Source organism: Emys orbicularis, chromosome 2, assembly GCF_028017835.1.
Source record: "Emys orbicularis isolate rEmyOrb1 chromosome 2, rEmyOrb1.hap1, whole genome shotgun sequence".
Lineage (NCBI taxonomy): Eukaryota > Metazoa > Chordata > Testudines > Emydidae > Emys > Emys orbicularis.
In genome coordinates this window covers 5,516,984-5,529,349 of record NC_088684.1, presented here as the reverse complement: position 1 = coordinate 5,529,349, position 12,366 = coordinate 5,516,984, and the positions used below count along the sequence as shown (strand labels likewise).

Genomic DNA, 12,366 nt, shown 5'->3' with positions numbered 1-12,366 from the left:
ACCTGAAGAAACCCTTCTTGTTACTCTTAACATCTCTTGCTAGCTGCAACTCCGAGTGAGATTTGGCCTTCCTGATTTCACTCCTGCATGCCTGAGTAATATTTTTATACTCCTCCCTGGTCATTTGTCCAGTCTTCCACTTCTTGTAAACTTCTTTTTTGCGTTTAAGATCAGCAAGGATTTCACTGTTAAGCCAAGCTGGTCGCCTGCCATATTTACTGTGCTTTCTACACATTGGGATGTTTTTTTCCTGCAACCTCAATAAGGATTCTTTAAAATACAGCCAGCTCTCCTGGACTCCTTTCCCCCTCATGTTATTCTCCCAGGGGATGCTGCCCATCAGTTCCCTGAGGAACTCAGCATTGCCAACTCTCATGAGTCTCATGATAATTATTGTTTTCCTTAAAGCCCCAGCTCCTGGAGTCAGGTGGATATGTGATGATTTCAGCCTACATCCTTAAAGAAAAAGTAAGTTTCTAGCCCTAGTGGAGGTAATCGGCTGCCCTGGGTGGCTGATTAATAAAGGTTACCCATGCTCAGTTAGATGGTAGCACCAAAGGGAGATGGGAGGCTCCTGTGGAGCGGAGGGCAGCTCGCAGGAGAAACCTGAGCCAGAGGGCTGAGCAGGGCTCTCTGGGGAACCCATCGGGACAGCGAGCCTCTCAGACATTGGGTCTCGCCAACCCCCTCCTAAAAATGAATATTTCCAGGGATTTTCTCCTTTACCTGAGTATAAATTATAAAAGCAGTGATCTTGGAGATATAAAATGTGTTTTTATGACATGCTTATTACACACTATTTATTATTCATTATTATTTATCATTACAGTATTTTTATTACATTATGAAAATGGCAACACTCTTCCAAGATCTCGCTTTCGTAGCTTGTATCACTTTGAATAAGCCAGTTATAAGACAAGGCTCCTATGTTTCATCAAGGAGTATCAGATGGGAAACAGTATGAAGGTATTTAAGAAGCCAACTCAAAGAGTTCCTCCTACCCAAGCATTCTGGTCTTGAGCAGTCCAGGCAAACAACGCAAGTTACAACAAAGCTTAAACTTGTTCTTCATAATAATTTTAAAAACAATACTAGCTGCCTATTTAATTTTAAAAACAGCAAAAAATATCCACTTCCCTTTACATTTCTTCTAAGGAGTCTTGAAGTTTAAATCTCCTCAGTGTGATAGATATGCTTGCTTTGATCTGCTTAGCTCTTGGAAATCCAGGGGCTCCAGGCTACCCTGCTACCCGGGGTCCCTAGGGACAGCTCTGTCCACCATTAGTGAATTTTTTCCCAAGAACCCCCTATAACACTTTGCGAACCCCCAGGGGTTCACGAACCCCAGTTTGGGAACCACTGCTCTAAGAGGAGCTCATGGAGATGGGCAACTCCTAGATAGAGGATGGCAGTCTGCAGGCACCCAAAAGGACCTGGTCTCAGCCAGTGGTCGCCCAGACACAGGCTGGAAGCCCGGCCTCACATGGATTACCTGCTTTCCCTGGAGAAGGGTCACAGTGGAGGGCTTCCCCGACCCCCCAGGCTCCAGAGAAGGATGTTACTCCAGCAGGGGCAAGAGGCACAACCTCAGGGCAGAGACTGGCACCAAGGGAACCCCAGGGGAAGAGCCTGGGTAGAGGGGAACATGGGACTCAGTTGGGGGACATGGACTAAGATGAACTCGTCACCCGCCAGGATGTTGGGGTGAATGTTTTTTTGATGGGCTTTTCTGTTAATAAATGACCCTCCACTAGGGGGTGCTCTTTAGCATTTAACAGGCTGTTTGGACTTGCCACTACCCTGGGTGAGGGGAAAACAAAGTAAGGGCTCGCCTGCAACACCACACCTGCCCACATGCAGGCACTCTGGAATGACGACAAGGGGTTAAAGGAGATTGCTCATTATGGCTGTTTTTAAATATAGCTGCAGGGTTTTCCGTCACCATTCACTGATGATGGAAGGCAGGAATCGGAGAGACGCTAATATCTAACGTACAGACTGACCCCGCAGTGGTTTTGCTCCCAGTGTTTGCTCCAGTCCCATATGACACGTCTATGGTAGACCAGACTCACGCTTCATCCTGTCCAGCCTCAGTCATAGGGACTGAATCCGAAAGGGCTTTTAGGGAGTAAAACAATACAAGGCAGAATCCGGTCTGTGGGACATATTACAGGTACCACAGCTGGGAAGAAGATGTGAATAATCAACTCAAGTGTTCGTTCCTCAGGGCCCATACTGGAGGGGGGATGGGGGCAGGCATGGGAGGTAAAGGTCTGTGTTAGGATGAAAAGTGACAGGAGAGACGGCGCTGCTGAGAACCACAGAGCTGCTGTCCCAAGGAGCAGTTGTGCTGCACCCATGAGTTGATCTTTCGGCTCAGGGCACCTCACACACCCTGTTTTTCTAGCAAGCAAAGAGACACACAATACATCTGGGCTCAGGCAAGAACAGGAACGTATTTATTCAGCTGTGATGCTCACGTGTGAGCACTGCATTCATTTTACATAAGAAAAGTCAGCCAAGGAGAAGAATAAAGAAAACAATGTAAAAAAACAGAATCCAACCAGGGGTGAATGTATTTGAGGTTTGGTTTTGGATCATGCCTTTCCAGCAGTCAGTCTGGCACTGATCCCTAGCGTGACGTGGATGGGAAATGTCTCTGTGGTAGCAAGAGGCAGGGGTGTTTAAGTATTCCGCTTTGGAGGTGGTTTGGGATAAACATTTTCTGGTGAGCCCTGACCTTTTTTTAATCAGCCCCATCAACTGGGACTATGGGTATAAAAGCAGAAACCCTGCAAACATTATCCACCATTTCCTGATGGGTTAAGAGTGCAAGCGGGCATCTCCCCAGTGGGGCTGCACTCTTCAGTTGAGCTTCCCAGGTTTGCTACGCCCAAAACCATGGGAGCAGCAATCCAGATCTGCTGAGAGGCACAGAGGGGCACCCAGTGACAGCAGCGGGATTTCCTTGTGAACGGGAAGAGGGCAGGTATTGTCTAATGGGATCTGAGAGAGAGTTTGGAAGAAAGGGCACCATTGGTAACCTCAGTATAGCTTTGCATAGAGGGGGGTTTGGTGTCTCGTTGGAGAAGCCTGAGCAGGTTCTTCAGGTCATCAAGGTTTTTTTCCTGGCCCGATCACAGTCCAGCCCTGATATAGACAAAGCTGGCCATGATCGCCGTGGCCAGCACCGAGTAGCTGACTTTCACGTGGCTGGCCCCACTGGTGTTGCACAAGAAAGAACTGCAGCAGGAAACAGAGGCGGCTGCTATCCCTATGTTCATCCCACCGCTGGGGCAAACTGAAGCACACCCCTTGGTGATGCTCTGCCCGGAATGTCCACCTGAACCGGAAAAACAAACAAGAGAAAGAGACTCAAGATTAAAATGTTTCCCAGAATTCGGTCAGGAGCTCCTTAGCTCTGCAAAGTAGATAATTGTATGGCTGTAGCTAAGCAATCCTGAGAGGAGGAGGCCATTTCTCAGCAGTTAAGAGCCTCACAGCCTTAGCTCTGCCAGTGAATGCCCAGCGATTAGAAGTCACTACTGCTGTTATATACCATGAAAAAAGCACTAGTCTCTTCCTAGCAGTTACAGACCCGTATGTAACCATCTGGGAACATCCTCTTCAGATTCCTGGCCAGGACGTGGGAACAGCCAAAGAACCCTGAGAATCCATTCCAGATTGTCACACTCTGCCCACTGCATGCTGGGACAGGGCTTTGGGAGTTCAGGGAGGGCTGCAGGATGCAGCACAGAGGTGACTGAGTCCTGTCTCCTGCTATTAAGCCTCAGAGCTTTAACAAGCTTTTAGTAATTAGGTCACAGCACAGCTCATTAAGCAGCAGACACCAATATACCCCAAAAGGCTTCAACCCGGCCTCCTATTGTGCAGGCACAACCAGCCAGGCACTGGGATTGGAGCGGGCAAATTCTCTCACTTGCACATGCCAATAGTGGAACCTTGCACCAGCACGTGAGATGTTTGGTACTTAAACCATCGCATGGTTGGGGAGCGGCTGCAGGACTGGGCTATAAAGAGCCTCATTTCAGGACTTCAGCTAACACTGGAGGGGTAGATATAGAGCCCTCGCATTGGTGTACAAGAAGCCTGACATTGCCTGCACCGCCCTCCTATCAGTCATTCACTCATGTGCAAACCTCACTAATGAGCACAGGGGCTCCCGCCCCCTTAACGCGTCCCAGAAAAGTTCTCCTGCCATTCAGTTTCAAGGAGTGATTCCCCAATTCCACATCAGCAATGTCCCACCCTTCCAGTAGAAGGAGGAAGGAAAACCCAGTGATCTGGAGCTGGGGCAGGATGTCATCTGGGAAAGTGCTATGGAAAGACAATAGGCAGAACATGCCCAAACTTACCAATTCCTGCACCAACATACGTGGTCACACAGTAGTTTTCATCACTTTGACATGTAGTTGATCCCAGACACTCCAAGTTGGAGGATGCATCCTTACAGGTGAAGCACACCAGTGAGTGAGCTGCAAAAGGAAAACACACCCCATGTTTGAGGCTTGCAGGAATATGTTATTTGTTCCTGGTTTACAGTGTGCCTTTGTTACCAAGAAGGCTAACGTCATAATGAGCTGTATAGGAAGGAGCATTGCCAGCAGATCAAGGGAAGTGATTATTCCCCTCTATTCGGCATTGGTGAGACCACACCTGAAGTATTTTGTCCAGTTTTTGTCCCTCCACTACAGAAGGTATATGGACAAATCGGAGAGAGTCCAGTGGAGAGCAACAAAAACGATTAGGGGGCTGGGGCACATGACTTACGAGGAGCGGTTGAGGGAACTGGGCTTATTTAGTCTGCAGAAGAGAAGCGTGAAGGGGGATTTGATTGCAGCCTTTAACTACCTGAAGGGGGGTTCCAAAGAGGATGGAGCTCGGCTGTTCTCAGTGGTGGCAGATGACAGAACAAGAAGCAATGGTCTCAAGTTGCAGAGGGGTAGGTCCAGCTTGGATATTAGGAAACACTATTTCACTAGGAGGGTGGTGAAGCACTGGAATGGGTTCCCTAGGGAGGTGGTGGAATCTCCTTCCTTAGAGGTTTTTAAGGCCTGGCTTGACAAAGCCCTGGCTGGGATGATTTAGCTGGGGATTGGTCCTGCTTTGAGCAGGGGGTTGGACTAGATGACGTCCTGAGATCTCTTCCAACCCTAATCTTCTATGATTCTATTATTCTAATCCCCACCCTGTCACCTGCTGCTAATGAGCATCAAAGTGCACCATATCCTGATGTTCTCTGCCGCTATTTCAGGCTAAATTCTCATTGAAGCCAGTGATAGGTTTCCCTGTGCATTGACTGAATAAGGACTTCAGGATTGGACCCAAAACACAGAGGAGGAATTTTTCAAAGGCAGAAATGGCAGCTGGGCATCCAACCGCTATTTATGCCTCTGAAAAGTTCCCCCAACGGCTTCTGTGACACCAATTTGTAAATAATTTCTCAGCATGTTCCTTTCCACAGCCATAATGTTACAGACAGGGTAATAGGGTTATAAGAAAAAATAAGCATGGACTTCTCAAGAAAACATCATGCCAAACCAACCTAATTTTCTTCTTTGACAACTAGCCTAGTTGATAGGGGGAAAGGAGTAGGTGTGATATAGTTTGGTTTTGACACAGTCCTATATGACATTCCCATAAGCAAAGTAAAGACAGGTGTTCTAAATTAAATTCCTATAAGCGGGTGCACAAATGATTGCAAGACTGTTATCAATGGTTCAGTATCAAACTGGGAAGGTGATTCCTGTGGGGTCCTGCAGAGGCCAGTACTGGGTCCGGTACTGTCCAATATTTTAATTAATAATTTGGGTAATGGAGTGGAGAGTATGCTTATTACATTTGCAGATGATGCCAAGCTGGGAGTTGTTGCAAGCACTTTGGAGGGCAGGATTAGAATTCAAAATGACCTTGACAAATTAGAGAATTGGTCTGAAATCCACAAAGTGAAATTCAAGGACGTTAAGTGCAAAGTACTACAGTTCAGAAGGAAAAATCAAATGCACAGCTACAAAATAGGGAACAACTAGCGAGGTGGAAGCACTGCTGAAAAGGAGCTGAGGGTTATAGTTGATCACACATTGAATATGAGTCAACAATGTGATGCAGTTTAAAAAACGGCTAATATCATTCTCGAGTGTAGTAACAGGAGTCTTGAATGTAAGACAGAGGAGGAAATTGTCCTGTTCTATTTGGCACTGGTGAGCAGGGGTGGCAGGTTTGTATAAGTTTTGGTGGTTTCCAGAACAGGTCCAAGTCCCACCTCCCCACACCTGCCTTGTAAGCCGAAATATATTTTTAAAAAGAATTTAAAAATGTGAGGGCTCTGGGGTGGGGCTGGGGGGTTTTGGGTGTGGGAGGGGCTCAGGCAGAGGGTTGGGGTGAGGGGTGAGGGCTGTGGGGTGGGGCTGCGGAAGAGGGGTTTGGAGTGTGGGAGGGACTCAGGCAGAGGTTTGGGGTGAGGGGTGAGGGCTGTGGGGTGGGGCTGCGGAAGAGGGGTTTGGAGTGTGGGAGGGACTCAGGCAGAGGGTTGGGGTGAGGGCTCTGGCTGGGGGTGCGGGCTCTGGGGTGGGGCAGAGCCGGGAACGAGGGGTCTGGGGTGTGGGAGGGGCTCAGGCAGAGAGTTGGGGTGAGGGCTGGGGGGTGGGGCTGGGGATGAGGTGTTTGCGGTGTGGGAGGGGCTCAGGCAGAGAGTTGGGGTGAGGGGTGAGGGCTCTGGCTGGGGGTGTGGGCTCTGGGGTGGGGCAGGGCCAGGGATGAGGAGTTTGGGGTGTTGGCAGGCTGCCCCGGTGCTGGGGCCAGAGAGGAGGACTCCCCCCTGCCCTCTCCCTGCCATCAACAGAGAGCTCCGAGGGAGGGGTCCCCCTTCCCCCCACCTGGCAGCACACTCCCCTGCTGCTTCCCCTCACTGTAGCCTCACTGTGGGTGGTGGATGTGGCTGCCCCTTGCCCAGCATGGGGCAGGAGCGGTGACTGCGGGCGGGGGGGGGGTCCCCTTGTGCTGGCAGAGGGTCCCGCTGGAAAAGGGAAGGGTCCGAGGAGGAAGGGCAGGGGCAGGGACAGCCTGCCCTGGCACTAGTGGGGATGGGGGGCACTAGGACCCTGCACTGGCAGTTGATGCCGAGCTGCAGGGGAGAGGCGGGGAGGCTCCAGGACTCAGGGGAGGCGCACGGGGGCAGCAAGTGGGGGCTGGAGGACACTCGGGCGCGGCGCACGGGGCTGGAGGAGAGACCCGGCCCCAAACACTGGTGGAGCCGGGCCCCTGGGCCCTGATTATTGCTGGAGCCCGGGCACCACAGGCCCATATAACTCACCGCCCCTGCTCGTGAGGCCTCAGCTGGAGTACTGTGTCCAGTTCTGGGCACCAAAGGAGGTGGACAAATTGGAGAGCAACAAAAATGATAAAAGGTTTGGAAAACCTGAACTGTGAGGCTTCTAAGGGAGGTTGTGGAATCCCAGTCATTGGAGGTTTTTAAGAACAAGTTGGACAACCCCTTGTCAGGGATGGTCTAGGTTTACTTGGTCCTGCCTCAGTAGGGGGTGGACTTGATAACCTCTTGAGCTCTCATCCAGCCCAACATTTCTATGATTCTATGTCACTGGCTAAGGGAATGAGCATGCCTGAGTGACATAAGTTACACTGACCTAACTGCTAGTGTGGACAGCGCTATGTCACTTACCCGCCCACACAGCTACAACCACTCATTGTGGGTGGTTTAATTCTGTCAAGGGGAGAGCTCTATCCGGTCGGCAGACAGCAGCTAAACGAGAGATCTTAGAGGTGCAGCTGCATTGGTAGAGCTGTGCCGCTGTAAGCACGCTAGGGTAGACGTGGCCGTAGTCAATGTGTGCCAGGCTCATGTTCTATCATTCTAGTTTTACATCAAAATGTCACACGGTACCAAGTCAAATGCCAGTACTAATAAGTACATTACAGAGGAAAACAGAAACAATGGGCTCATGAAAAATGTCTAAAAATAGAAAACGTAATGAAGAGGGAGGAATTATTTAAGGAGTCAGTGACTGAAACTACAGAACAAAGAACCTAAGCAATGCAAGAGGAAAAACCAATTGCCACCAATCTGATAATGGAACAATTTGCCAGGAGAAGAAGCTTTCTGTGCTCAGCTACTGGAGATGCTGAAGAACTCGTGAGATACAACAAATGCCTCTGGACCTGTGGAATCTGACCTTGCAAAGAGCAGAGCTCGGCCAAGGCTTTCAAACCCTGACCCAATGCAGTCAGTGGAAAGACTCCCGCTGACATCGCTGGGCTTTGAATCAAGCCATTACTGCCCACTCCAGCTCTGTCTGTGTTCTCTGTGCAGCCACTGCTCTCCTTCAACAGCCCAGTACCTGGCACTTAAACACCACATTGTGTCTTCAAGGCAGGTTAGTGAGTAGCCAGCTAAAGCAAAGGGATTTCCTCAGGACAGGCTCCTTGCATGGCAAAAGGAATATTCCTGTTGCTCTGGGGACAAAGCTACCTGCAATAACCCCATTTGCCTGGTGAAGGGTGTCTACTGTCCAGCCACAAACTCCAGCAGATTTCTCACGCTCTGGGCTGGATTTGATCACACACAGACTGGGACTGGGAAAATAACACACTCTCTGTGTCCACTTGGTTGACATCACGATGTGCTTAGACACTGTGGCGTGGGATCCGGAGAGAGTATCTAGAGGGGGCAGCTAAGATCATCTTAAGAGCATCGAGAAACCAACTCGTTGTTTCTCACTATGGACCCCACAGAACCAGAAACCCAGGTGGCTAGAGCTGGTCAGTTTCCTTGGGCTCAGGCTGTAATTTATTCTGGCACCTGGTGCAGGTCTTGGGGTGACTTATTCATGTACGTTAATGTGAGTAAACAGTAAGAGAGGGGGTTAATACATTTGTATAGACGGTCAAAAACCAACAGCATCTGGGAGACTATAAATGGGGAAATCTTCGAACAAGTGAACAATCATTGGTTAATAACTGAGCCGGTTCTTCCTAGGTTTTGTGGCAAAAAAATAAACAAATAAAAGCCTGTTCCACAAACAACTTTTATCCCTGGAGGTCTCTCATCCAAGTATCAAACTGCCCCAGACCTCCTTATTTTTAAAACCAGATGAGCTCAGGAAGAGGTGGAGGAGTAAAATTATCCTCCATTAAGAATCAACCAGTGGCTCCTCCAACCGGAACCTACTGCTGTGACCCCCCTCCAATATTACTGGGATTCCACTGCAGCATTGTAAGAACGCAGGGCCTGAGTCTGATCTCACTTGTGCCGATGCTCCACTGCGCCAGCTTCTCTGAATTCAGTGCAGTTACTCCTGATTTACTCCGCTGTATCTGGGATCATGATCAGACCCTTATGTTTTTAGCTGATTACAGCAGAAGAACTTGCAAAGTTATGGTTGCAAGAAAGCAATGCTGAGGAGCCCTGATCGCCCTGAGTAAAAGAGCCTGGCTCAGAGGATAACCGTATAAAAGATTTCTTTAAGAGATGACTAGACAGGTCTCTAGGGCTAGTCACCCCCCCCCCCCCTGAGCCCCCTCTAAGCCTCTCAAGACATGCTGCTCTTGGAAGGAGCTCAGATCCACAGAAGCGTGCTCCCTCTTGCATCCAGACTACTGCATCCCCCTAAGCATCATGAAACGGAGATAACTTGCTATGCCTGCACTGAGCTATTTTTATTACATCCACACAAGCTAGTGCTCAAAAGACAGCCAACGCACCAGCCGGACTACCAAGCGGCTGGCTGCAAAGGGAGGTTTGCAGAAGTGCCAGCTCCCACTTCAAGGTAGAATCTTTGCCAATGGTGCTGCAAAAATCCCCCTCTGCCCCCCCATTTCTAGCTGCTTCCCTGGCTCCTTCCCTGGCACAGAGGAATCATTAGCAGCATCTCACCTTGCTCCACACACAGAACCACCACCAGCAGGGTGAGAAGAAAAGCCTTCATCTTCGGCCTGCCGTCACAGCCTGGGCAGAAAGGCAGCTGCTTCTTGGGGGGCTGGTTATAAATGAGGATCTTGGTGGTTGCCTGTGAAGGCAGCGCATGCAAAGACTGCGTGTTAGTGGGGAGGAGACAGGAGATTGATGGCTGGGCTGGGTGTGGAATGCGCAGGGGAGTTTGCTCACATGGGTTTTTTTTTTAGTACCAGAGCAGCCAGAGGCAACAAGGCTCAGAGTCTTAATGGAATCCAGTGCTCCAGGAAATGTAGTTGTGTTTGGTTTCGTTTCCCCGCTGCTGTCTGGAGGGAGGAGGACAGGGATTTCCCTACACCTGGTGTACACCCCCCCCCCCGAATTTCCCCAACACCTCCCCCCCCACAGTTTTGTGAACTAGTTACATGTAGTGTTGCCAATTTAGTAATTGTTTGGACATTTGAATTGAAATTGAAACATTAATACACACTTTAAAAGCATAGAAAGTGTATGATAAAATACGTGTATCTGAAAAAGTATCATAGATTTGAAAAGTATGAGCATAGACTTGCTTCCTTATACAGCTGTTGTTTTTGATGACAATGTCAGTGCATTCATTCCGGTGATGGTGGCCAACCTAATCATTTCAAATGATGATTTGTAAGCGAAGTCAAAATGAGCTCTCCCTGACAGCTAGTGATGGGCTGGGGGCTGGGGGGAAAGGCTTCAGGACCAGATTGTATTTACATCCACACCTAATCTACCTAGTTATCCAGCAAACAGAGCTGTGTTGCCCAAGTGATAGATTTTGGCTGGGGGGCGGGAGGGGAATGAAATGTTGTTGTTCTTATTGTATGAGTAAAGGGCAGTAGAACTGTACTTAGCCTGTGCTGATTGAGGGCATCAGGAGAGAGGGTGGGGACAGGTATTTTGCTTGACGGTCTGCCTGAGTCACAAGTACTGAGACAAGTATACTGGTAGTGCCTCACTCCACTCAGCTGTCAGTGTTTTGTAGGACAGGGATCTGTAAAAGCTACGTAGAGGTTGAGTAGAATCTGGAAGTCACTGTTGTAGATTTTTAAGAATCAAGTCTGTGTACTTTTTCAATTGTCTTAACAAACACTTCTTGTCCTCTTCACTTAAGGATTGAATATAAATGCCTTCATTAGTCAACTTCTGGACTGAAGTCTTTGCTTCTTCCAGTACTTTTTCAATGGATAGCTCTCTGATTGATCCAAATGTAGCTTCTATTGCTGGACAAAGATCTACTACTATTGTAGCAGATGCCTGGATGGCACTGTTTAATGACCCAAATGGTTTCAACAGTAGACTTACGAGAGAGAATGACAATAGTCTTCTCTGAACGTAGTAGCAAAAGTAATCCACCAGCCTCACTACTTAGATCCATCTCATCTTGGTAGATACTTTCCAAAGCCAGTAACAATGACTGGAGTAATTTTAAGACAACAGCCAAGGATCGCTCATGAGAAAGCCAGGGGTTTTTCTCAGGTTGGACTAATTTGAACTTGCTGAAAAAAGAACATAATGAAGACATTAAATTTATAGCTTTTTTATTGTCTTTTGAAGAGTCTGCAGCTCGTCCTAGCACTAGTTGGAGTAGATGACCTCTGCAGTGTGTATAGGAGAGATTAGGGTTACACTTTTCTCTGAGAAAAGCTTGTACTCCACCATGTCTTCCAGAGAAGTTTGCAGCTCCATCAAATGCACAAGCAGCCATCTGTTTGGGGTCCAGTTGACAAGCATTTAACTCTTCTAAGATGTGGGTTGTCACAGATGCAGCCGATGTGTCTTCTATAACTTGAACATCTAGAAATGCATCTACTGGCCTACCACTGACATCAAGATAATGTACACAATGACTTAGTACTTGATTCCCATTTGCATCAGTGCATTCATCAGCCATGTATGCAAATTTTTTGAATGTGGTGAGAGAGTTCTTCACTTTTTCAGCTGTTGAGTCTTTCACTGTTGCACCACATGCTTCTAGCCAGTCAGTTGAGTTACTTGCAGAAAGATAGCGAGCATTTGCTGGTCTTGTTCGGAACCAGTGTTCAACTTCAGGATAAACAAGTGACAATGCACTTACCACACACTACAAACTGGAGGCCAATGTTATCTCTTGCTTAAATAGAAAGTAGGATGCCACAGCCATATTTGTTCACATGAACTGTGTTGTGTCTCCAGCATTCTTAACAGCCTCATTAACACTCACCGGTGTTGTCCTTGGTCAGTGGAGACTCAAAGTTCAGAGGTGCTTTCACATGAGCTGATGTTTATAGCTAGGGCCCTACCAAATTCACGGTCCATTTTGGTCAATTTCAGGGTCATAGGATTTTAAAAGTAATACATTTCATGATTTCCGCTATTTAAATCAGAAATTTCACGGTGTTGTAATTGTAGGGGTCATGACCCCAAAA

The 12,366-nt window shown here is 48.3% G+C and overlaps 1 protein-coding gene across 1 annotated transcript; it reads right to left on the bottom strand.

The window, feature by feature from the left end:
• Window positions 1–2,437: 2,437 nt before the first annotated feature.
• Window positions 2,438–10,065, bottom strand: LOC135874169 (lymphocyte antigen 6E-like). Its single transcript, XM_065398921.1, has 3 exons — window positions 9,911–10,065; window positions 4,377–4,496; window positions 2,438–3,343 (listed from the first exon to the last, which is right to left on the bottom strand). Exons 1-3 carry the CDS (start codon window positions 9,960–9,962, stop codon window positions 3,138–3,140), a joined length of 378 nt encoding a protein of 125 aa, XP_065254993.1. The 5' UTR covers window positions 9,963–10,065; the 3' UTR covers window positions 2,438–3,137.
• Between the last annotated feature and the right edge of the window lie 2,301 nt (window positions 10,066–12,366).